At 38.5% G+C, this 26,605-nt stretch overlaps 1 protein-coding gene across 1 annotated transcript in view; it reads left to right on the forward strand.

Moving 5' to 3' along the window:
- The window catches only part of LOC146003293 (zinc finger protein Noc-like), a 33,235-nt gene extending 12,496 nt beyond the window's left edge, over positions 1-20,739 (forward strand). The window contains exon 2 of the mRNA XM_083141532.1: positions 18,164-20,739. Coding sequence (XP_082997658.1) covers positions 18,164-19,546 — 1,383 coding nt within the window. The 3' untranslated portion in view covers positions 19,547-20,739. The remainder of the gene's footprint in view (positions 1-18,163) is intronic.
- Positions 20,740-26,605: the final 5,866 nt, after the last annotated feature.

A 26,605-nucleotide genomic window follows, 5' to 3' on the forward strand; every position in this document is an offset into this window, starting at 1 on the left:
TTCATCTTCCCCTATTTCTGTATCTCTATTTTCTCTCCCTTTTACCTCTTTCTGTTTCTTTTATCTCCATTTCTTCCCTATTTATTTTTCTCTTTTTGCATTTCTTTATCTCTCTCTTTCTCTCCATCTCTTTCCCTATTTCTCTTTCTCTCTTTCTCTTATGCCTCGTTTTCTATCAGTTTCTTCCCCTATCTCGCTATCTCTTCCTGGCTTTCTTTATCTCTCCTTGTGACTGTCTCATTATCTCTCCATTTCTTGTCCCATTTATTTAAATCTCTCTTTCTGCATCTTTTCCCTTCCGTTCTTCTCCTCTTTGTCTACATATTTATATTTTTCTCTCATTCTGACATTCTTCACTATCTTCCTTTCCGTCATCTGTTTCTTTCTTCTCTTTATTGTTGTCTCATTGTTTCCATCTCTCCCCCCTCTGTCCTTTATTGAAAGTATACTTATGGTGCACGTAACCATAATTTATAAATCAACCATCCAATATCTATAAAGCCCCAATCCCACCACTCACTCACTGACATGCCCGATTACGACCCCCATGGAATCGTCCCAAAAGACCGAGAAAATTAAGAAATCCTCACTTGGCCCCTTTTTTAAGTGTGAAAATGCCCTTTTTTTCATGTCCTTAGCAAACCGTTTCAACGGAGATTTTATTTTGCCCACATTGTTCGATTCTCTCTTCATTGTCAAGCTATATTATTTCTCACAGATCACACACAGATGAATCAACTCCTGGTTAGAAAAGATGTCTCAAACAAGGGTGACATCTACATAAGGAGATTCAGTCCAGATACAATTAAATATTGGTGTACTCAATGCCAAAATATCTACATCGTTCTTGTTTTAACTAAATGTTTAGAGGTACAATAAGAAAAAGTTCTCTAGAGTTTGCAGTGCATGATGTTGACCATGGAAACGAAAGTTTCAAATTTCAAATGAGCATCAGCATTTATTACAGAGGAGAGGTAGGAATCTAAGGGGAATGACGGAAAACAATTATTTTTCAATTTCGTTTACAAATGTGATAATTAAAAAAGACGTTAAATATTGCTCTTCCAATTTAGTGTCGTTATTGACTTCGTTTACATAAAACATCTAACTAACTACAGTAAAACCTCGTTAATGCGGACCCCGATAATCCAGACCGCTTAATCCGGACAGGCAAAAAAAAAGAAGAAGCAGAATGCTTTCGGAAGAAGCCGCATTGACACAGGAATATCCTCGTACTGCATTGTACAATGTATGTGCATTATTGCTTTACATTTTACTGTACTGTATAGTGTATTTAGGTATAAGCCCTTGAAATACACCATAATAAACGTGTTTTGTTGCTATAAACAAAGTTTTAATGCACTTTCTACTGTTCTTTTAGGTTATTTCAGTTAATCCGGACTTTCGTTAAGCCGGTCAACTTATCCCCCCATTAGTTCTAATTAACGAGGTTTTACTGTATCTAGAAACAGTTTTTACTTACCCAGTTTATTATTAAGAAATTAGACAATTTTGAATATTTTGTGTATTTGTACCATATTAGAGCCCGTACACACGTAACGTTACGTTCTAAATTTTTCAAATAAGCGAACCACGTGCGAGTCATTAACTACAGAGCATTCCCTGACATTCGCTACGAGACTCGGCGGCAAGCGGCCCGGCATCAGCGCTTGTCTTTCCCGGTGACATATTGTGTACTAACCTTGACTACAGAAGGTGTTGAAAATGATGTCCCTCTGCTGCAACACATTCCTGGCATCTCCGAAGGAAATTGACATTTACACGTGCAAGTTCGTCTACTGTAATTCTCCCGATTTCTCGTACAATACTCTCTTTTAACTCACGGATGGTGTGCGGATTGTCTTTGTATACTTTACTTCCCCATTTTTCTTTCCACTTTTATTCAGAACTGACCCTGTTACTCTAAACTTTTTTACGAGGTTTAATATAAGCGACTGTCGCGAACCCATTCACCGGGAAAGACAAGCGCTGATGCCGGGCCGCTTGCCGCCGAGTCTCGTAGCGAATGTCAGGGAATGCTCTGTACTTATATATGCATGAGAAATATTCAGATAGGAAGTTTCTTATGTCTTGAGGAAAGCGATACATGCTCAATATAACCGGAGAATGATTAAAATATGGTCAAACATTGATTGATTGATTGATTGAGTTAGTAGATTTTACGTCGCGACGATGAGGATGAATAAAAACACCGAGGCCCACACTGCTACGGAAGTCGGCATAGTCAAACATCTTTCTTTGGATGAAAAGTCACGAATATCGTTGTCCTACTAATAAAACATGGTTTCTGGCACTTTTTTCTCGGTGTGGGAGCACCTATAGAGAAAGCGACATCTACAATTCATTCGTATTAAACGCACGTAGTCACGTGGAATCCTCTTCAATAAATCTACTGAATCTGTTTTTGTTTTTTCCCAAAGACACAACGCTGTCTTGAAGAATTTTGAAAATTGCCACAAAATAATTAATGCTTCTCTCGTTGCTGCTATTAAATTAATTGGTGGAAAATGGTGGACTCGAGTCCAAACAACTGATATAAGAGGTGATAATGTCCTTCCACGTGTCCACTTAAGCCTACTTGGCTGCCAGAATATCAAGTCGTGTCAGAATGGTGGATTTACGAGTCTTGGGAAACTGCCTTTATCAAGGACGAAGGAGTTATTTAAACAGGTTGGACTCAGACCAGGAAAGGGGGGGGGGGGAGTATATTTGTTGTAAATGCGTTTTCGGAATTGCTTGTTGAGTGGTGAGGTGGCGTTCTCACCTTGCGCCATCTCTCGGCTTGTTTTTAATTGTGTTTCTTTATATCGTCAGGCACCGTTGCCAGGTCGTGCATAAAATTGAAACTTCACGTGTTTTCGAGAGATCGACACGGTCTTGTAAAATTGAGACGAGACACTTCGATACTTGTCGAAACGAGAACGAGACAGTCTTCTGTAAAATCGAGACAAGACAAAGACATAGTTTTCATTGATTCATTAATAATCCTTCAGTTTACTTCGCTTCTTGTGCCACTTTTGGCTAATTTGCGAAGATGGGGATGAGTGATGATATGATGAAATTGATGAATGGAGACTCGCAAAGATCCATGCTCAGGCCGGGATTCGAACCCGGGACCCCTGGCGTCGTAGCGCGATGTGCTGGCTAACCACTGCACCACTGGGGCCGGTATAGTGTTCCAATCTTTTCATTTATTTGAAAAATTCTGAGTACAAATAAATCCATTCTGCATCAGAATATCAGCAATGAAATTAAAACTAACGTAATCAATATTATTTTGTATTATCTTTGCTAATCGTGGTAGTATGTAAGTTTGAATAATGAATTTTTATTTTCCAAATTTTTGCATATATTAGCTATTCGCACATATTTTACATATAATTTCCATATGTTTCAAACATTTTCAGACGTATATTTCATATTCATGCTATTACTATTTTTTCTCTTCTTGTGTTAAATACCCTGTTTATTTTAAATCTTGACAACAGGCAATGCATGCGTTATCGTAGCATTCAAGAATAGAGAATGCAAATTCAGGTTTTCGCGGTGAAGTCCGCTTCATATTTTAAATATACTCCCAGTACTTCATGCTATATTGAACGAAGTTTCAGTCAGAACTATCTTTAGGTCAACAGGGGGAGATTTACGTTTCAGCACTTGAAAGCGTGTCCTCCCGTTTCGCCTTATCCCACCTTCCCCCAATAGAATTTCAAATGATTTGTGTGTCACGAACTTTCTAAGGCGAAACGGGACATCCCATTTCACCTTATCCTGTTTCGCCTTACACACAAAAAATTTCCCACCAGGAAATATTATCGACTTGAAGGGTAATTCATAATGGAAGCGCAGAGCTTGTGATGTTGCCTACCTACAAGATAATTTCAAAGATGACAAAATTTAACTTTTAATGCATCAATTGACACAGCTAAATGTGTAATTTTGTTATATTTGAAATGATCTTGTCTCATCTTCCAAATTGATGCAGTTTAGTGCATCACACGGAACTTCATCTCATAAAAATACCCTTTAATACATTTCTATGTGTATTTTGACACACTAAAAGGTGCATAATTTGCAGTTTATGCACGTTAACGTGTTATTGAAATCAAAATATACCTAGGTAGATGTGTCAATTGACACGTTTTGGGTTCTGTGTGTACCTTGTGAAATAAGGATTATTAGCTCTGAAATGAAATCCCGTTAACATTATTTGAACATGTTTATATGACCCACTTGCATTCTAACATACGGAGAAATATGTGATAATTGTAGTTAACTGAGATAAAATGTTCACTCCATACTCGGTAATTTTTGTTTGTTTCATGAAGGTCGGCACGGTGTATTCTCGCAAGCCATGGCAAGCGTCTTCTTCTGGAGTCCTCGCACATCCAATTTTGATATTTGTTGGCACTTTCGTACGCAGAGGGGGAGCTGAGGCACGTATCTAGAAATACGTGGGGGGGGGGGGGAGATCCAACCAAGTGTCTCGATAATAATAATAATAAACTAGAATAATTATATTTAATAAAATTAAAATAATATTTATTAAATATGTAAATTAATTAACATTGCATTGTTATTATTACATGAATAGGTAAAAGATGGTAAAACAATATAGATATAGGGTAGACCAGGGCATTACGGATCAATTTTTCTTTACAACAGTTTTTATTGGTCAAGGAATTATGCTAGCAACACACAACTCTACCAAAAAATTAATTATAGTTTCTACTACATGTGCATAGCATTGAAAGAACCAGAAGTTGAAAATACAATTCAGAAAAAAATATTTTGTGAGACACTGCAATTGATCCGTATTGCCCTGAGATCAGGGGTAAAACGCATCACTAACGGGGTAATATGGATCAGTTTAATTTTATGTATATAACATAAGATTAAAACATAACAGCACGTATTCATTATCTAGCTTACGTGTAGTTAAGATCGCCAAGATTTGTATCAAAACGACTGCCCTGCCAAAGAAATTAATGTCGGATAGATAAAAATTTGAATATTTATTCAATAACCAAAAAGGAGTTAGATCCAAATAACGAAAAGTAAAGATCCTGATTAACATTTTATGCATATTATCATAATCGTTGGTTCTGTCCTTCAAAGCCGTATGAACCAAATTCTTTACCTTCCAATAAGTTCAGCGGAAATAACCAACAAATGCTGAACAGTTAAATTTTCATCATTTAATTTCAGTACTTGGTAAGTCTTTCGGGGGGAACCCTGGACCCCCCTAAATACATCGTTGGGCTACAGCCCCTCCCCAAATGTTAACAAAATCAAAATTTGCAAATGAAATGAGTAGAGAATTCGTTATGAAGAAATGACCCTCGATTATCTTTTCCGTGTTTCAACAACTTTTCAAACGAAGGTTAACAATGGTAATTACGAAACATTTTATCGTGTGTAACGCCCATACTTATAATGCAAATATGTGATATCCGCTTTTTCAATTCCAGCCCCCCCCCCCCCCTGCGAAAAATAAAATCCTGCGTACGCTAGTGTGTGTTGGTACGCAGAAAAAGCATGGATCAATTTTCATAGAATTAAATAACAAAGGGAACTTTTATTGGAGCAACCGATCGTTGCAAAATGAACCATTATATAGAGGAAAGTGACCAAAGTTTTGTTTTTCATCCCTGGTGTCATTATGGCATATTATTTCTATTAGAACTTTAATAAAATAGGTTCTTTGATATGTTTGCTAACGTTTTGAGTAACTTAATCCACCTTAAAGCGCATGATGCTTTTCCAGAAAGCATTTCTGTAAAAAGGGACGAAAAGTAGCAACGGGGAATAAGTGGCCAAAGTCTGACCCCTCCTTTAACAAGTTCCAAAAATTGGAAAAAAACGCAAAGAAATGTTAATATATGATATGTAGTAAATGAATTACATTTATTGAGCTTGCATAAAGAATATAGATGTACAAAAGTAATATAATATAGACTACCAATATCCTAACTGCGTCAATGGCCCTTTCCATTTGTTGGACATCCCACCTTCTCCCACCTGCATTGCCTTTTCCCTTGAACATCTGAAACAATATGTAAAAGGACTTTACTAACGAGTAACGACCCTTTGCTTCAATTACAGTTGTAATGTCAGGCATTCATTGAGGGGTCCTGCTTAGGGCATTTTACTTGTGGAGTCTCGTTGTTTATACAATAAAACCACACGTATCTTCAAACAAACCATTAAAAAAATTTCAAAGTACAATACTTACTAGTGTCTAAATTGTGACAAGATTGCTACTTATCTCTCTCTTAATTAGCAAAATTCCCACTGTTGTGCACCGATGTACAAAATTTCATTCACACAAAAACATGTCATGGCGGACTACAACACCTGATACTTGCACGTTACTGCTGATACCTTCCCTACACAATCTTTTCGTTATTCTTGACGTGTTTCGCCCATTGCCACCACGCGGCAGCACCTACTTACGGAAACAGGAAGTGGCTTTGGGAGTGGGGTCCGGGTTTGGTTATTTTCATCTAATGGTTAATAATTACACAATTTTGCTATATATACATACATACATATACATACATAAATTACATATATGGATAGATAGTTGTAAGAGTGATATGTTCCCGAAATCTAGAAATTCATGTCATGGAAAATTAATTAAATTATAGATGCTTCGTCAGAGCATTATAATATTTTCGACAGTGTTTGGAAACTTACTTTTTACAAGTAACGGAGTTACAGTTATTTTGTTCAAAAAGTAACTCAGTTATAGTAACTTTTACAGTTACTTTCTGCTAGAAATTTTCCTGCAAACAAATTACACAAAATCGATGATCATTAATTGTATATAGGAACTCTTGAAAGTAACTAGCTGTAATTATAACATAGCTACTTCTATGCAATATGCAATAGAAGTAACGTATCGGCAGTTACTTTACGACACTTAAATTGTTAATCAATGAGCATTATGAAGACTTATATTACGTACCGTAAGGATGAGTGATAACGCCCTGGCCGGGATTCGAACCCGGAACGCAGGGCGCTGTGCTAACCACTCCGCCAAGGAGAGAGGCGAATGTCATGTTCTCAGCGGCGTTCGGCTCCGTTACTAAGTTCGTAGAGAGAACAGCAGATAAGGTGGAACATCGCTGCCAGAAAGATTGATGGAGAAATTCATCATCTGGTGCTAATTTGCTTACGGCGAGGCGATGGAACCAGGAGAAGGTTGGTATTCGTGACAAATTACATCGCCGCTGAAAGATCCACGAAGCTGAAGATTGGCTTCTGAAAATTTCAGACCCCTGAAACAGGCACGTATCTAGAAATATGTTTCGGGGGGAGGGGTCCGAACCAAGTGTCTCAGGAATAGTAATAATAATAATAATGGTTAATTTAAAATAATTATATTATATCAAATTAATACTAATTACAATACATAAGTTAATATTATATTATTATTACACGAATAGGTAAAAAGATTGTATAAGAATGGAGATATAACAGCGCATATTCATTACGTAGCTTACCTGTAGTTAAGATCGGAATAATTTACATAAAAACAAGTGGCCTGGCGAATGAAATTAATGTAAAATAGATGAATAATTGAATATTTATCGAATAAAAAAAATAATGTTACATGTAGTTGGAGAAAAGTAAGTTTCTGATTAATATTTTATGCATATTATTTTGAGTAGTAGTGTACATTAATATTCTTTGTAATGTCATTCAAAGCCGTATGATCCCAATATAATCATTGTCTTCCAATAAGTTCAGACGAAATTATTCAACAAAGGCTAAACGAATATATTTTTCATTAATTAATTTTAGTACTTGATACGTCTTTTATGGGGGGGGCGGATCCCCTGGACCCCCCTAAATACATCCTTGCCCTGAAAGAAAAATCTGCAAGATGATGTGAATAGTCAAAAACTTTACCTACTTTCGGTCTCGTCTCTATATATGAACATCGAAACTCAGGATGTGTCAAACGTCAGGGTGCACTGGGCAACACACTCAGTTATGTAAGACGTGTGCTAGTGTGGTGGGTGTGATTTGGGAGACAGCGCCTGTAATACTTTCTTTGAGGTGCTTTCGGCTATCAATTTTCTTAGCGTACACCAGTAAAAATCCAAGGGCGTTATGTCTGGCGACCGTGGTGGCCATTCTGTATCACCCCTGTATATAGTTTAAACAAATTATAGCCCTACAGCGTGTCGCCGTACAAACGTTCATAGTGTATAGAGGTGCCGTTTATACAAACTTTTCACAACGTTTGAGGCCACGTTTCGACGCTACGACCCCTCGAAAGAGGGACCTTTATCCTGGATATTTGCAACCGGTTCACAATTACCACTTTTGTAATTCTTATGGTAACTGCATTTTGCACCGTGCCATGAAAGCATATAGGGTGTCAATGTAGTGGTAGGACCCCACACATTCTCGATCGCGGCTATATTCTGGAGGTGATAGGACCAGAACCACGTTCCATGCCATTCAGACACCCTACTCAAGTACGTATTTATGGAAATTCAGGGGGCCCGGACCCCCGTAAAACTTATCAAGCTAAAACTAAATAATGAAAATATACTTTTTTAGTATTTGTTGCTGAGTCCAAGATATGAGCTACCTCATTATGTCACATGGTCCTAGGCTATGAATAGAAATAAGTTTACCAACTCCTAAGAAATCAGGTTGCCAACTCAAAAGAAATCAGGTTGCCAACTCATAAGAAATCAGGTTGCCAACTCATAGGAAATCAGGTTGCCAACTCATAAGAAATCAGGTTCCCAACTCATAGAAAATCAGGTTGCCAACTCCAGAATCACCATCATCATTTCACTGATATGAATATACGCTCCTGATTTGTTGCATAATCGAGTTATTTATATTCTCTGAACGTACTGGAAGGCAAGAATTGGATTGGTTCTTACAGCTTCGAAGAACATACCAAAGAAGATTTATACACACTACTACTTATAATAATATGCATTAAATATTAATCATAAACTTTAGTTTTCGTCAACTGGATCTAACATCATTTTTGTTATTCAATAAATATTCAGCTCTATCTTTTGGACATTAAATTTCTTGCCATTTTGGCGATCTTAACTAGACGTAAGCGAGGAAATGAATACGGGCTGTTATATATCTGTTCTTATACCGTCTTTTTACCTATTTATACTATTTATTTATACGCCTATGTATAATCATAAGAATACAATATTCATTAATTTAAATATATGGATAAGCCTATACGAACGTATTAACTTTAATATTTTTATTATATATTTTTTTTCTGAGACACTTGGTTGGAACCCCCAGAAATATATTTTTGGATACGTGCCAGGCTCTACCGGCTTGACCAGTTGTTCCCAAAGTGTGCGCCGCGAAACGTTCAAATATTTTCACTGAAATGAAATGATTGTTCCAAATATGTCCTTATTTAATACTCTTTACATATAAAATGTTTCTGAATTTGAAGTATGTGTTTATTTTTTAACTTAAGGGGGAGAGGAACAATTTCCCCTAGGTCCTTCTCTCTTCGGCAGCTGCCGATCACTGTTGCCAGCTTCGATCTTTTGGAGCCAGATCTGGCTCTTTCGTTCACTTGTTTGGCTGTGAACTATGGCACCCGTCCCCTGCCCCACTATGATGCATTCACTGGGTCCCGCTTATATAGACAACTTCTGTCATGAGTATACATTTTGTACGTGACGAGATATTGTTATATTGGCTGCGTTGCCCCACCCCCTCTTACATCCCCAGCTACATTTCTTTATAGCGACGTGAAGAGGACGTAATATTGTTATCTGGGAATACTTTATTTTCTATTTCATACGACCATTCGGTGGATTATTGAGATGGGTGATGCCGCCGGATCTAGACGGTGACAACTAAGAATAAATTGCCATCACTTCAAAGCTAACGTAATATCAGCACCCCCTCACCCACACCCATTTGACTCCTAAAATTACCCCAGGAGGCACTGTATCCAGTTTCGTAAATCTAGCTCCTTGGAAGTTTTTACTCCGTTTGAAATTTAGCTGTTTTATCTACATCAGGTTTGGCAACACTGTCAGGATGGCCGTAGGAGGCAAATGGAAATACATTGCTCTTATGGAAGTATTATTTTATTTGTTCTCTTGGGAATATCAAACTTCCGATGTCATAGAAAAATATATCAACGGGAAAAAGGACAGACTGAACTAGTAATTGACAGGCGGAAATGTAGAAACTTCCATTTGATTAGCCATAACTTGAAGTTGAAGTTGATTCTCCATAAGGAATACATAGGTTTCTGAAAATTCTTATTCGTCATATTTTTTCAAACGTCGTATCTAGCTTAATAATCAACTTTAAAAAACACTTTCACTTGCAACACGGGCAGAAATTCATACTCTATTGAACACCAGCTTTTTTCCTCAGTGGCACTGCCCATTCGGACGATATTGCAATAAATGCACAACTGGTGCGAAATTGTCCCTCATCCCCTTAAGGCTAGCAACCTAACCACACTGACTGAGCATTGCAAGTGGCGCCGCGGAAAAATCTCGAAACACTAAGGGCACCGTGAAACGAAAAAGTTTGGGAACCCCTTAACTATAGACCACCGTGATTCCCCAGTAGCATCTAAGTATGACTTATTCGGGTAGCGTATTTACAAACCCAAGAGTGCTGCAGAACCAGATGTATATAACGCTCTCTTATTGGCTGTGCGCACCGGAAGTGGAAAAGAAACTGTTAATAATGTTTTTGAATCGTTTTCAGGTGATAATAATCAATATGAAGCCATCGTGAAATAATAATGTTGATATCTCTAAAAGCACTTGTACAGTAACATGTATGAAGTGATAACTTCATTAAAGAAGAAATTTCATATCTCGGAATTTAGCCTACCTAACAAATCCATTTCTGTATAATCAACCATGGACGTGACATAGTAAATATACAATAAGTAGTTACAATGTTTGCATTGATGTGACGTTAAATAAGAAAACCATTCACTTCAAGAAGAATTCTGATTTTCTGTCTTTTAAAGCCTTAATTCTAAAAAAATGTGCTCAAAATTAATCTCAGTTTGAAGGGGTTTCTTATCTTGTTGGGATGGATATCTGAAATCAACATTGTCAATTTGAACCCTGCCATCTAGCGTTAACTTGAAGGAACACTGTATTAACTTCCGGAATAACAGCCAATCAGAAGCCACATATCGCTGGAGGTTCTGCAGCATTATGTTAATATGCATTCGGGTAGATGCTCGCTCGATAAGTCTGAATAAGTCCCATATTAAAGTACATTTAGTTGATCAAATATCCCCTCCGTTCTTCGACCTTGCTTCTTGCACTTTTTAAAACCAAATTAACAGTGTTTAGGCCTATTTATTTTCTTCTTATGTTTCTTCCCCTGAGGCGTTATCATTACATCTTGCGAATAACATTGCAAACCGGAAGCTACGAAACGTAATGTGTTTTAAACATTGCGCATTCCTGCAACGTACAACTCGCCAGTTGGCCGATCAATCGGGGAGACTTCAAAAGCAAGTCGACTGACACGACATATTGTTTTCGTCAGCGTAGGCCACGTGGTTTTTGTCGAAAATGTCTGTGTTTGTTGAAACATATTTGATTGTTAGATCCGCACGTCATATGTGAAATGTTAAATGAATGGGATGGTGACGGGTTGCGTCATGCTCGCTTTGTACAGGGAGCTGTGCCCTTTTTTAACAAATTATTTGGTTTAAACTCTTGTCAACGCCCGCTTTGTCTTATAGATTATTTTGTTATCAGTATCATGATAATGTACGGCAAAACAATTAATTACGTAAAAAATGTGCTAAAAATACATTTATGGTCTGGGAGTAGTAAAACGTGACCCGCAATTTAAAAACATGGCCAATGCGTTTTTTTAAAACATTTCCGTCATGAGTAAATTGTAGAGAGCAAGCTTTCTTTATTTTTACAAAACAACAGAGACAGAATATGCGACGGGGAAATTTACACTTGGCAGCAGTGGCGGCGATTAGGTTCCAAAACTAAGGAGGGGGGGAAGGTGCCAATACTAGGGGGGAAAGGACAGTTTAATTTCCAGTGGAGGGCAACAGTCCGCCTCGTCTCCCCCATGATCGCCGCCACTGCTTGGAACAGAAATAATCTGGTAACACACTGCAGGAATTTTCTGTTCCCCAAAGTAGTAGTAAATGTGTTTTTGAAGATGTTCTTCAGACACTAACATAGAACTGAAATCAGAAATTAAAACTACTACGAATCTCTAAATATAACCTATATTCTCTTTGTTTCCTCATTTCAAAATTGTTACAGATCTACTTTCTTTCCTGGAAATGTTGTGGGCAAGCATTAAAAGATATTTAATTATAAATTAATCTCAAAATGTAACAAAGGTGCCATTGCCTCCCAGATAAGTATTTAAAATGCCGAAATTACCTAGAAATGGCCAAAAAAGACTTACCCTTCGAAATTGACGAAAAATGAAAAAAAAAAGAGGCCCAATGAAATTGCTTTTATTCAACAAATTCGATATATGTTCCAGCCTTTTTAAAAAGAAAAGATGCAGAATCAACAAATGCCTTACCATAACAATGTGGAAGTTTTGGAAAATAAGAAAGGTTTGCAAATTTTGTTATTAAATAAAAGTTTGGTATTGTTATTGTTTATGGGGAAAATGTCATTCTTCATATTCCCTCTGTGACTAAACTTAATGGCGCAACAAATTGCGTTTTTGCTAATAGCTAAACAATACAATGGAGAAAATGATCTTTCATATTTTATTGCCAAACGTTACCTTATATTTTTGACGTCATTAATTACATGTATGACATTTTGAGAAAAAAGTTCGGATCTTTTCAAATCATTAGGTGTTTCTGGAAGTATTTTGAAAGCTGATCACGAAAGTAACATCTATTTTTTCCCATCACGTCAGAATTTTTCACAATTTCACAATCAAAATTCTCATATTCGCCATTCCATTGCACCTATTACATAATGTAACAAAATAAATTTATAGCAGGGAAATTTCGGATGTTTACAAACCACTAGGTGATTGTCGGAGTATTTTGAATGCTGATCAGGACATTCAGTTCCCCCCATTACGTCAGGAAGTTTAAGCAACCCACCATATTATAACATTGAGTAATATTTTAGATTATGACATTGAGTATTGGACATTTTGTGAAGGTAATTGTCATGAGGGATTTCAAAAATAAAACTACGTAATCAAAGTTCATACAATTTTCATACCAATGCGTCATGTGAATTGGAAGGTAGATTAAATGCAAGCATTTCTATATGAATTGAAAGTTCTAATTGGAGGATTTGTATTGTAGAAAATCAAAAATCTACCACAATCTAAACAGAGCCATCTATTGTGGAAAAAATGGAACTGCAATTTTATTTTGAAATTAAAACAGGTAATATATTGTTGTTTGCTGACACAAGTATATGTGATGGGTAAAAATGAATTTCACTTTTCGAATCAGCATGCTGAAATTATTCAGACAACTATTATCCGTGAGACATCCAATGTTATCAAAATAATTGAGTGTAACGTGAGGCCCAAATCACTGAATTACAGAAAGTGCAAAGTTTGTGTCGTTACTAAGGTTGAAGTAGAATATAAATATTTTACCTAAGATAGTTTATTATTTATTTTTATTATATGCTTTCACATGTGTATACGCAACATTCTGAATATTCTGTTATCTCACTTGTATTTCTTCTAAATAATTCTGTATTGTTCCGTATTCTTTCTGTTTGTTTTAGTTCCAACTTTCCACCTCGTATTTTCCAATTACACAGTGTTGCCATCTGTCATCCGCTTTCACACTTACATGTGGCCCCTGACAACAAGCGTCGTTAACATTGTGAAGCTAAACTTGGAGTTTCTTTTAGTGTGTCCAGAACTGTATAAATAATGAGATGCACTATCGGAAAGTCAAGTCTCAAACGCTAATATCCACGATTGTTTCATTTGTCCCACGGAGACAGATACAGTAGTCAACTGTCGAAAGACTGAAATCTCACACCACTTCCAGCTCCAGAAAAGGGGGGGCGCACCAACCCTCCCTCATTGCTGGAGAAATCTCCGTTTAAAATCCAACTCACGTTCGTGGAGGGTAGGGCATAACGCGGAACAAATTTAATTCCGAAATTTGATTTACTTTGAACGTCGCCCTATTCGGAAATCGTAGAAAAAGGAACCTCTTCAAAGCAGAAGGGAACGTTAGATGATGCAGGGCTCATAACTTGCCCATAATACAATGTTCTCTATCTTGAGGATAAGCATGAAATGATACATGACGAGGCATGCCACAAGTAAATGTAGAAGCGGACGATAGATGGCAGCGCGGTGGACATAGAAAATTCAAGGTGGAAAGTTGGAAATAAAACAAAGAGAACGAGTATAAAAGAATAGAGGGTTATTTAGAATAAATATAAGGAATATAATAAAAGTTCCGAAATGTTGGACGTGCACGCGTGAAAGCATACAACCAAAACAATTATAATATCCTTTAGGTAAAGAATTCGTATTCCACTTCAACCTTAGTATGAAAATAATCAGTCATTCTTACGCTAATTTTTCTCATACAGGAAGGACATTATGGATAGCACCTTACGCCCGATTGTGCTTACAATTTTTTACTTATGTTGTAGCCATGGCCAGGAAAACAATGTTATTTTGTTAAAAATTATAGGAGACCCTATATGTGTCAGATATTATGTATAAGAAGTAATGTTTTGGGGCTAAAGTTTTAATACTTATAATGTAATTATTACTATTTATTTATTGTCCCGCACCGTGACCGTAAGAAATTTTTTTCTCCTGAGATTTCGGCCAGAGTATGGCGCCGGTGGCCCATTATCGTGGAGAAATTGGGGAGCTACGAGTGAGTAGCGTAACCCGGTCATTGAAATCTACAACAACGACTGGGGGTTCGTCGTGCTGACCACACGTCACCCCGTATCTGGTTGGATAATCTCACTCTGGTGCGAGTGAGGCCAGACTGTATGTAGGCGCAGGCCCTCACGGGCTATTTTGTTAAATTACATGTCACAAAATTGAGTTGTTCAAGCAAAACTAGTGCAAAATAAGAAGAAACTTTAAATTTTGAATAATTTCCAAGATAATTAGACTGTGGAAAAGTATAAATAAATTCATATCTGTATGTAATATACCCATTGTTCATTGTCGTTTTTTTTTGAGTTCTCGAATACCCATACAACTCTTACAACACACATCTAAGTGCGATATATCCTTGACATGTGTGCTGTGCAGGCCCTGTGAGCAACAATTAATTACAATCAATCGTACTTATCAAAAGTTGTTCTTCCTAATCTGGTTCTTAAGATTCCTTAAATATGTAGGGAAGTATAAGAAGGTTTCGACACAAGTTTATATTATTATCTTCTGTTATCTCCACGTTTGTAATTTGAATAGCACGTGAAAGGAAGTTCCTTGAGGAAAATTGATATTCTATTCCGGATTTCAAGAAATCGTGTGTTCTACTTAACTTTGCTTATCATGGAATGTCAACTGGAATTTACAGAAACGTATGCCTCCATCATTATTTTCTACAATCTCAAGTTGCCTTCGTTATTCATAGGTGGAACTAATGGAACGTTGGTTGCTTTGTTTAAATTTTGAACGTTCTTTCCTCCAGTTATGTAATGAGAAATATTATTTGGTATGAGCATGTGTACATTCTCGAATACGATGCAAGTTTCTTTTGATTCTGTCAAAATGTTCTCGATTGATTGATTGAGTTGGTGTTTCAAGTCCACTTTATGCACAGTAAGGTTAATTGGGACTGAACGTACAGTTTAAAGTGGGATCCGAACCACTATGTGCCTCCACCGCGTATCGAACCCGGGACCGCTTGATTACAAGGCGACGTCGCTACCACTGCGTCATCGCGGATGCACAAAAATGTTCTCGAATACGGTATTACCGACCGCCGTGGTGATGTGGTTAGCACAGAGCGCTACGACGCCAGGGGTTCCCGGATTCGAATCCCGGGCTGGGTATGGTTGTGAGTGTTCGTCGATGCCATCGTATCATCATTCACCTTCATCTTCGCGATTAATAAAAGAGGTGACAATAGCAGTAAAATAAACCAAATCAATCAGTCGAATTATTGAAAAACTCCTCTGTTGCATTCTACGGTGTGTATTTCTATTCGTGTGGCAGATACAGGCAGTGGTGCTTGCATATCAGGAGCGCATATTCTAGGCTAGCTACGCTATCTAGCCTAAAGTCTAGAGAATAAAGTACAGGAGGAAAATCGATCAGAAATTGTAAATATAATTATTCATATCAGTGAAATGATGATGGTGATTCTGGAGTTGGCAACCTGATTTCCTATGAGTTGGCAACCTGATTTCCTATGAGTTGGCAACCTGATTTCCTATGAGTTGGCAACCTGCTTTCCTATGAGTTGGCAACCTGATTTCTTATGAGTTGGCAACCTGATTTCCTATGAGTTGGCAACCTGATTTCCTATGAGTTGGCAACCTGATTTCCTATGAGTTGGCAACCTGATTTCCTATGAGTTGGCAAACTGGTTTCTTATGAGTTAGCAACCTGATTTCTTAGGAGTTGGTAAACTTATTTCTATTCATAGCCTAAGACCACGCGAGATAGTGAGAAAGCCCATATATTGGACTCGGTATACGCCACTGTTGCATATACCACATAAAAACGGCTGGAGCGTGGTGGTGATCACATCACTTTCACAAATGTCCGAGATTGAAAATGTGTGGGGCCCCTATATTGTAAACAATTTGGTGTTATAGTGACATAGGAGATCCACATCATATTTGAGTCGACGTTTAAACTCAGTGGTGTTGAAATAACACAGATAAATGGTTGTCATTGTGGGGGGGGGGGGGGGGGAGGCGGGCGAATACAGACCCTCCCGAAATTGAAAACAGTAAAGAAGTAGGTGTGAAAACCAAAGTGATAAATGCAAACCGTCTTTAAGATGAGCCCCGTTTATGACTTTGTCTTTGAAGAAATTTTAAGACTAAGGTTAAAATGGTAATTAGGATATAATTTATTGTAGTAGTGTATATCACCCTAGAACGCAGCTACATAATATCCAGTTTATAATTCCAGACGCACCCCTCCCCCAAAATAATCTTGCGTACGCTAGTGGTCGCAATCCACACCATTTTAACACCACTAAGGTTAAATGTTGACCAAAATGTGAAATGGACCTCCAAGGACCAATGTTTGTGTCGTTTTAACAGTTATTTTTTAGTGTTTCTTTGTTTGAATTGTTTGCATTGTTAAGTTCACTGTATGCACATATAGGCTAATCGGGACTGGACCTACAGTTAAAAGTGGGATACGAACCACTGTGCAATGTGCCATCAGGGTATCGAACCCGGGACCCCTTGATTACAAGGAAAACGAGTTACTACTGCTACACCATCGGGGAGGCACCATATGAATTTGCAGCCATGGAAGACCGCAGCATTTTACCAGGGGAAGGCAAAGGAGACATATTTTCCCCCATAATAGTGATACTCCCTCAAAAAACACTATTTCAATCTGAAATACTGTGACTGAAATGAAATTATGTGTGAAATTGATAATTTTTAGGTAGATATTCATTTTCCAGGGGGGCCACGGCCCCTCCTTGCCCCCCTTCCGGACGACCATGTTTACAGCATGTTGCATTATGCACAGGGTAGAGAATAAAATACTGCAGTTACAAAAATGCCGACACAAGCACACATATATATTACATTTACAATTTATTTTTGTAGCTGATTTTCGTCAAATGTATTTCTCTTTGGTTTCTCACAAATGCAAACTTGAAGAGATGGAAATTTGCCGGAAAAAAGAAAGGAACTGACAGATAAAGAGCAGTAGTTCTTGTTTGAGAATTTTCTTAAAAGTGGCCTGGCCGTTTCTAGGAGAAGCGCGTTATCTTGGAAAACGCCCACGTCAAGAACAGGTAGATGGAACCGCGTGTTTCTCGCTGCACGGTTTAGCCTGGAGACACAGCTGATCCGGAAAGAAGGTTAAAGGAATTGTCAGCGGCAAGCTTTCCCTCTCTTCAAGTTTGCATCAAGTTTGCACGATACTTGCGGAGCGAAAACTGTCTCGAATCTAATGGAACTTTTCCTCTTGTCTCTTTCAGCTGGACGCCAAGAAGAGCCCTCTGGCGCTGTTGGCCCAAACGTGCAGTCAGATCGGCGCCGATTCCCCCAGCAGCAAGCCCCTCATCCCTCCAATAGAGAAGCCGAAGAAGTCCGAGACTCCGAGGGAGAAGGCAACGCCGCCGAACCAAAGTGACAACAAGTCCAGCTTCAAGCCTTACGAATCCACCAAGGAGAAGAGTTGCGACAATGATGAGAAGGACAGGATATCGTCGGGTGGGTGTGGAGGAACTTCGCTAGGCCGGTCCAGAACACCGGTTTCCAAGAGCACCACTCCTGCGACAACGTCCAGCACCCACAATGCACCGTCGCCGTCTTCCCCTGCCGTCGGGAGGAAGACGCCCGCGTCGGCCGGTTCAGGAGCGTCGTCGGAAGCTTTGACGTCATCCAAAGTCAACGGAGAGACCACTTCTGTGACTCGCGCAGTGCCAAGTCCCATCACGAGTACGACTGCCGGCTCGAACGTCAAGACTGGATTCTCGAGTCTCCTGTCCGGAGATCCTGCCATGAAGGATCTGCCTCTGGGGACCTTCAAGCCTGGCATGCCCACCGCCGGGTTCCTTGGTTACCCAGGATGCTTTGCGGGGCATCTTCCGGTGGACGTTGCAGTCTCCAGTTCTGCGGCCGCGACCTCTCTGGCTGCAGGACTGGGTCTCATGTCTCAAGCTGGTCTCCACCTCAAACCGGGACTGAACCCTTACATTGGCTACGCTAGGATGAAGACGGCTAGCGGGGCAGAGACGCTAGTGCCAGTGTGTCGAGATCCCTACTGTACCGGATGCCAGTTGAGTTCCCAAAGCGCTCACTTGTTGAAAGGCTCAGCGTGTCCCAGTGGATGTGTGCAGTGTGATCACCAGAAGAACGGACTGTCGGGGCTGCCACCTCTGGTTCCCGGATTGACACCCAGTGTTAGCACGGCCAGTCCTTTGGCGGCGGCGTACTCACAACACTCCTTGCTCACCTCCCACATGCCATACGTGTGCAACTGGATCGCAGGGGATGCGTACTGCGGAAAGCGGTTCTCGACCTCAGAAGAACTCCTTCAGCATCTACGCACCCACACCAATCTATCCTCATCGGACTCTAGCGCGGCGGCTCTCTCCCTGTTGAACCCCAACCTCCCAACTCACCCCTTGTTGGCGTCTCCTGCTGCCCTACACAGGACATACCCCACGCCACCCCTCAGCCCCCTGGCGACGGCGAGATTCCATCCGTACACGAAACCACTTGGAGGTGGTCTTCCGACATTGTCCACGGCATCTCTAGGTGCCACTTTCCCTCTGCATCCACACCCGGGGATGCCACCTTACTTCTCACCCTACTCCCTCTACGGGCAGAGGATAGGGGCGGCGATGCATCCTTGAACCTTGTCCTCGGTGCTCTCAAATGCTGAGCTTTTGAGAACAGCGAGGCACCATGGGTATATCTGAAGGATCAACAGTGGGGGAGGATATTGTAACGAGTCTTGTGGAAGTGTAGTTCTCACAGTGTCACGAAAACAAGTTGTTCGGAGAGGAAGCGTGTGTACCAAATCTTTGGAGACCAAACTGAAGAAGAATTGCTCAGGAATTGTGTGTAAAAGTGCTCCACAAGATGGCAAACTTGTGATAACTTTCTTAAGGATCTTGACGATCTGTACCAAGAAATAGCATTGGACTTAGTGCTATTATACGACGTGTAAAAGCTTTGACATTTTGCAGAACGATACTACGTGGAATGTGCAATTTACGTGCTGTTTATTGTAAGTAATGTATATTTGTTCATAGTTCTACTCGTGTAACCAAAGTCGAAGAACCTGATATATACAGACCTTTCTTTCAAAGGCGTTTTACATAAGTCTGGTCGTCTATGTGCGTGTGCGAGTGACCCGCACACTAGAAGAAACATTATATTTTTCATAATGGATCGAAAATTAACAGTGTTAGTGTGACATTAGGAAAAGACTGGATTAAAAAAAAAAAAGTTTCAGGTGTCTAAAAAAAAGGTGTAATTTACAACCAAAGTGTATTCACTCAAAAAATTCCCCATCACTTCTACCTGTGTGGTTTTCGCAAGTTGTTTTCCTTTTGCGAAATTTAAAAGTTAATATCTCAATCGTAATTATTAAGTGGATACTCAAAAACCTCTTTTGTCTTTTTTGAAAGGTGGTTATCATGGTAATCCAACGAATTTTGGAAGATTCAGAAAACATTTTGAGAAAGCTACAAGTATATATATGTATGTATGCCAGAAAAACCTAGCAATTTTTGCGATAATCATATCCAAGACTGTGATCATCATATTTCTTTCTAATTATTTATGTCCTTTATAAAGATATGGTATTGTAAACACGCTCCGCAGATATATATATATACTATATACCTTGAGCACTATGTTTCTAGCTAATAGTTCCATATCTCTCACTCCAATATTTATTTACGGGCTATGATTTTGAGAAAAAAATTATACATGTTAAATATGTTCCTTGTGATTCATTATTTTTCTCGTCAAGAATATATATATATGTTATTTTCTCTTCATATTATGTGAAAAGCGATAATAAGAGTCTTTTATCCCACATATACATCTTTGTGTTTATTTTAATTTTATTTTATGTTATGCTACCTGTAGGAGTAAATGTCTATGTGTATGGTTATGTTGAATCCTATTTCGGCCTGTAATACACAGTGCTTAATGTGGGCCTATCACAAATAAATAGAAGCAAATACCACGAATATTACTAGTAGCATATTAAAATAACAATGGTGTTTATAACAATTATAATTACACCACCCTGCACTTTTAAAAAAAATCGGAAGATTTCAAATCAATAGAGGGTTCTGTAAGTTTTTTCAATGCTGATCACGGAAATGACATCCATTTTTGTCCAATCACGTCAGGATTTTTCACAATTTCACAATCAAAATTCTCATATTCGCCATTACATTACACCTATTACAGAACGCAACAAAATAAATTTTAGCAAGGGAAATTTCGGTTGTTTACAAACCAATAGGTGATTCTGGAAGTATTTTGAATGCTGATCACGGATATTACATAAATTTCTGCCCATCACGTCAGGATTTTTCTCGGTTCCATCAACTCAAACATTCAGTTTTGAACATTTTTTGGGGAAATCTTTTTATGAGAGGTTTCGAAAATAGAATTTACGTAATCAAAGTTTACAATTTTCATGCCAATGTGTTTTGTGAAGATAGAAGCTGGATTAAATGCTTACTATTCTATGTGCACTTATAGTTCAAAATTGGAGGATTGGTATTCTAAAACCAATATTTTACTACTATTTAAACAGAGCCATCTATTGAGGAAATGATGGAACTACACATTTTATTGTGAAATTAAGGCAGTTAATATATTGCTATTTTCAGAAAGAAAATAAAACTAATGGGTAAAAATGGATTTCATTTTTGGAATCAGCATGCTGAAATTATTCAGTCATCTGCGAGTCATCCAAACCCATGCAGGCCAATGTTATTATTACTTCATCCAAAGTAAATATATAAACACAAGATCTATCTATTCTTCTTTCGAGTCGAATTACTTGCGGAACATCTCCAGCGGACTACGCGAGTCTGTCTAGCGAGCCTAGTGGGCGTGTAGAGCCTGAGCAGGGAGCTTAGCGATAGGTTCTTGATTGAGATGACGTCAGCGGCTCGCTCCGTTGATTGGCTGCTTCGAGAGTTGCGACTCGTTCCGAAGCTTCAAATGCAAAACAGCCAAAGATGTTATGGAAATAATCTCCCTCTACATCTTAAACGAATAACACTGACCGAAAAATATTATTCTTTCTAATTTTTCGGAAAATCGCACAGATAGGAGACAAATTTTATTACAAGACCTTTATCTTTTCTTCTGCGTCTATTGCTTACAAGAATTAATGTAACAAAGGTTGGATGGACTTTTGCATAGTGTATTAAATAAATAAAATGGATGTGCAATGTCGGAGCAGTTACAGAGTTCCGGCACCAAATAGATTTGCCGGAACGGAGTTCCGGTGCGTTCCGGCTCACTTTAAGCACTGGTTGTACATGGTAGAAAACGGAAGAACAAACAATAACTCTGGAGCAGAGCTACTTTGGCATACAGTTGGAGGCATAAGTATTACCAAGCAAATTGTCCATCACCATATTTTTTCCCCTTCGTTTTAGCCAATGAGAGCTTGAAGGAAAATTATCGAAAATAATGTTGGACAAATTGCCGAGCAATACTTGTGTATCCCACTCTACATGCCTCACCGACCGTCGAATGGAATCAAATCATTTCCTTTTTTTTCTGCCGATTACTCTAGAAGTGTACTTGGCTCTTTATACAGGGTGCATCATAAAAGAGGAAAGAACTTAAAGAATTTATTTCGACTAAATTGATTGATTGAATTGGTGTTATAAGTCCACTGTATGCACAGTATGGCTAATCGGGACTGGACCTACAGTTTAAAGTGGGATCCGAACCACCGGGTATCGAAACCGGGACCCCTTGATTACAAGGCGACGACACTACCACTGCGCCATCCGGGAGGCCTATTTCGACTAAATTATATGGAATACAACAATGATATTTGTTATTAGCAATCATTAACACTTCAAGTTTCTGTGAATGTCTACAAATGGCTACAATGTGGCTTCCACCAGTTATGCGACACACATCCCATCGATCCACCAAAGCAAGGGCGTTTTTTATTCTCTCCTTTAGCTGTGGCCAGTGATGTGCCGTAGACTATAAGTTTACGTCTACATGCGTTGTCTACACGTAATCTACGCGTAGATTACATTGGGTTGTAGTTTACATAGACTACGTAGACAATCTAAAGTGCATTAAAATTAATTTTTAAGGGTTTGATGAAAGGAAAGTGACATTTTCAACTATATTGGTTCCTAACGAACTGAAAAGAATCATATTTACAACAAAATTTCTCTTCTCTTCTATTATCAACTAAGGAAGAAGATAAATAGTATGCAAGAAAAACAACAGATGGCAGTCGTGAGGCAAGAGTGGTATTTTTCCCATAAAACACTAGAATATTTCCTATGTTAGGTTTTTTCCTAGGTGAGAATTTGTTCGAATTTGGAAGAAAGAGTATGAAAAGTTCTCCTCACACATCAGCAACTGATACACAGTATAATTTTCTTACTTCTACAGCGCCCTTCGCTAAGTTATCACCTTTCGCCATGTTGTTTACATAGATTACGTCATCTACGTGTATAAAATTGTCTACGTGTAGAATGTAGACTATCGTTGTTTACGTGTAGACGCACATCACTGGCTGTGGCACATTCTGCGGCATAGACTTTGTCTTTCACAAAGCCCCAAATGCAGAAGTCTAGGTGTGTAAGGCCTGGGGACCTGTGAAAGTCGCGATTTTATTTAACACTACACCAGCGCCACAATGACCGTTTTTACAAAAGTCCTGCGCATGAGAACAAAACTTGTAGATTTTCTCATTGTTATACAACAAACCTCACTGTTGTGTTTCAGATAATTTTTTTTAACAATGAACCTAGTAAGATGTTTACTCTATTATAATGGACGCTGTACTTGACAGCTGTTGTATGGGTGACGGTAGTGGACAATAAGAAGTTTATTGACTTGGTTTACGAATGCAAACCATTGCAGACATCAGTCAAGTACCATTACAGTCGGGAGCTCGGAAAGTGTGGTTTTTGGTATGAAACTGATTTTGAGGTGCAACATAATGGTCGCGAAAGGGGAAAAAAGATTCTGAAAATGTTTTCAAAAACGTGCTGATAAAATGCCTTTATTCAGGTGAAAACATTCTTTATTAAACACTGTAGCAAATAATATAATTTATGGTAAACATAGTGTAATTTATATTATACGATTTTATAGCTCTCGTTCTGCTCAAGTGCTGCACCTTAAAATCCCTTCTGTATAATAATAATATTCCAAAATCCCACTGCTTCACTCCCCAACAGTAATATTTCGTTGGCCATTTCAATATATTTTGCACCTCGAACTCTACTCAGACTGACAATTTTCCTGATTAATGGTTGGTTAGTGTTTGTTGATTAATTTTTAAAAAATCATCTATTTCATATTGAAATAAGTGAAAATCCCGCATCTACACACAGAAAACTAAATGCATCATATCGATTGATGCGCTATAGTGTGTTTTATGGTTTCTTCAAAGAATCAGATTCACATTTGATGCATTTTGGTGCATTTTTGTATGTCTTGAAAGAAACACCAAGGTGCATCATTTGATTCAAGTGAGGATTTCTTTCAGTCGATATCCACTTCAATGCATCAGTTGATGTTCCTTGATGCACCTTCCTGCATCTTTTTGGATGATGCACTTAAACGTTTGGTCTGAGCTACAGAGTTTATGTAGCTCAGACGAAACGTTTAACTGCGTCACTGAAAAAGATGCATTCTGGTGCATCAAAATGCATCAAGGTGCATCAACTAATGCATTGAAGCGCATCTCGACTGTAATATATCCTCACTTGAATCAAACGATGCACTTTTGTGTTTCTTTCACGACATACAAAAATGCATCAAATGTGAATTTTATTCTTTGAAGAAGCAATAAAACACACTTTAGTGCATCAATCGATGCATTCTGGTGCATCAATCGACATGATTCATTTAGTTCTCTGAATGTATCACCATGTATCATACCCTTAGGTATGAGGGATCTTATTGGAAATGTAGCTCACTAATCATCATTCATCCTTGATGGTAGAGCAACTTTCTGCTCATAGTGAGCTCGGTGGTAATGAGCAGAAGGTACTGAAATAAAAAGTACACTAAATAAACAACTAGAAATTGCAAACAGTTAACACTTGGATTTTAAAACCTTTAACCTGAATCATACATGGTTGGGTAGGCTAATTACCTGTCTAATGTGAAGTTGAGATGAAGTTAGATGTAGAACGAAGTGTAAGCCTGTACTGAAGGCTTGCTTGTCAGGCTAAGTCAGTACCACTGACTTTGTTCGCAGACCAAAGTCGAAGAGCTGTGGCTTATTCTCCAAGAATCCAAATAGTGATCCTTCTTCCTTCTCCTCTGTCCCTGTTGCCAGTGGAGACTTCCTCCACGCCGATTCGTCAAGTTGTCACTTCCTATTACCTTAGCATAATTACTCCTGTTTACCTGTGAGCTGAACCAATTGCAACGTCCCCCGGTTGTACACCAGTCGTCAGAAAGTTAGTCCGCTACTCCTTTAGTCGGGAACATGAGAATCTTTGCAAATCATCAGGGCTTGCTGGGTAGAAAAGAAACACAACACAGTATTCGAAGTTAAACGCAGTTTTATAATCACTTATATTTCCTATCGTATGTGGACCTACAAGCAAGGTACAGATTCGCTTACGTTTCTGCCTGAAGAGGAACAATTCTATAGCATATTAAATCGCATCACGATCACTAAACACACTTGCATATAGAATTAACGTTGGACAAGACAAACGTAAATACACGAAAGTTTCTGTACTTAATTATTATTTCCGAGTTTAGCCAGAATGAAACGAAAATAATTACCAATTACACTATTCGGGCATTCCATTAACCGTTACCACGTTTCTGTTGATTTCTCACCTTCACCTGTTTTCTAACTGAGTCTGTCGTCGGGTGAAAAACATTCAGGTGGGTTCACTTCCTCTGCTGAGATGAGAAAGTGACGTCAACACGAACAGATTATGACGTATTTCTAAACATATACAGAAGTTCCAACCACAACTGCATCAATCTAACTATAGTTGTCTGTGACAACTTGCACATTATTTGGAGTAACAAACATTTTACAATACTCCAGGAAGTCTCTTTACATTTGAGGGGTCTAGTGAGAGAGGGAGCTATGCCACTTTGACAAGAAATGGAAATAAATTGAGTTTTCTAAAGCATTGCGTTGAGTCATAATTTGTATAACAAAGGGTATTTTTTTTTTGCTGAACATATTGTTAGGTAAATTATTCAAAAGGAAAAATATGAATTTCAATATAAATACCATTTATTATGAACATGTATGGTATATTGTTGTAGTACACCCATGTGACAAAATCAATCTAGTACATCAAATACTTTGAACAAGACTTAAATACTTTTCCCTGAGTGTAAATCATGTTCACAGGGTTACATATGATCTACATAAAGACAACTTCATATGTCTTCTGGAGGATCTTCACTGTCCATTGTTTCTGTGCATTTTAGTTTTTGGTAAACACCATGAAGAACTGGAGATATTATTGCCATGAGATCTTTTAACTTCAGGGCTGATATTAAATCCTGCGCCGGTTACTGCAACATACCTCTGCCACTCCTATTGAAGACACCATCAGTAAGTGGCATAGCTCCTTCCCTCACTCAAAATGCTGATGAGGACGTATTCAAGAACTCAGAAAACCTGCTGCAGAAGAAGCGGGAGCTATGCAACATGGTTGTAGTTCACATGATAGATGACAGATGGT

This window comes from Lepisma saccharinum, chromosome 20 (genome assembly GCF_977018435.1).
Source record: "Lepisma saccharinum chromosome 20, izLepSacc3.1, whole genome shotgun sequence".
Lineage (NCBI taxonomy): Eukaryota > Metazoa > Arthropoda > Insecta > Zygentoma > Lepismatidae > Lepisma > Lepisma saccharinum.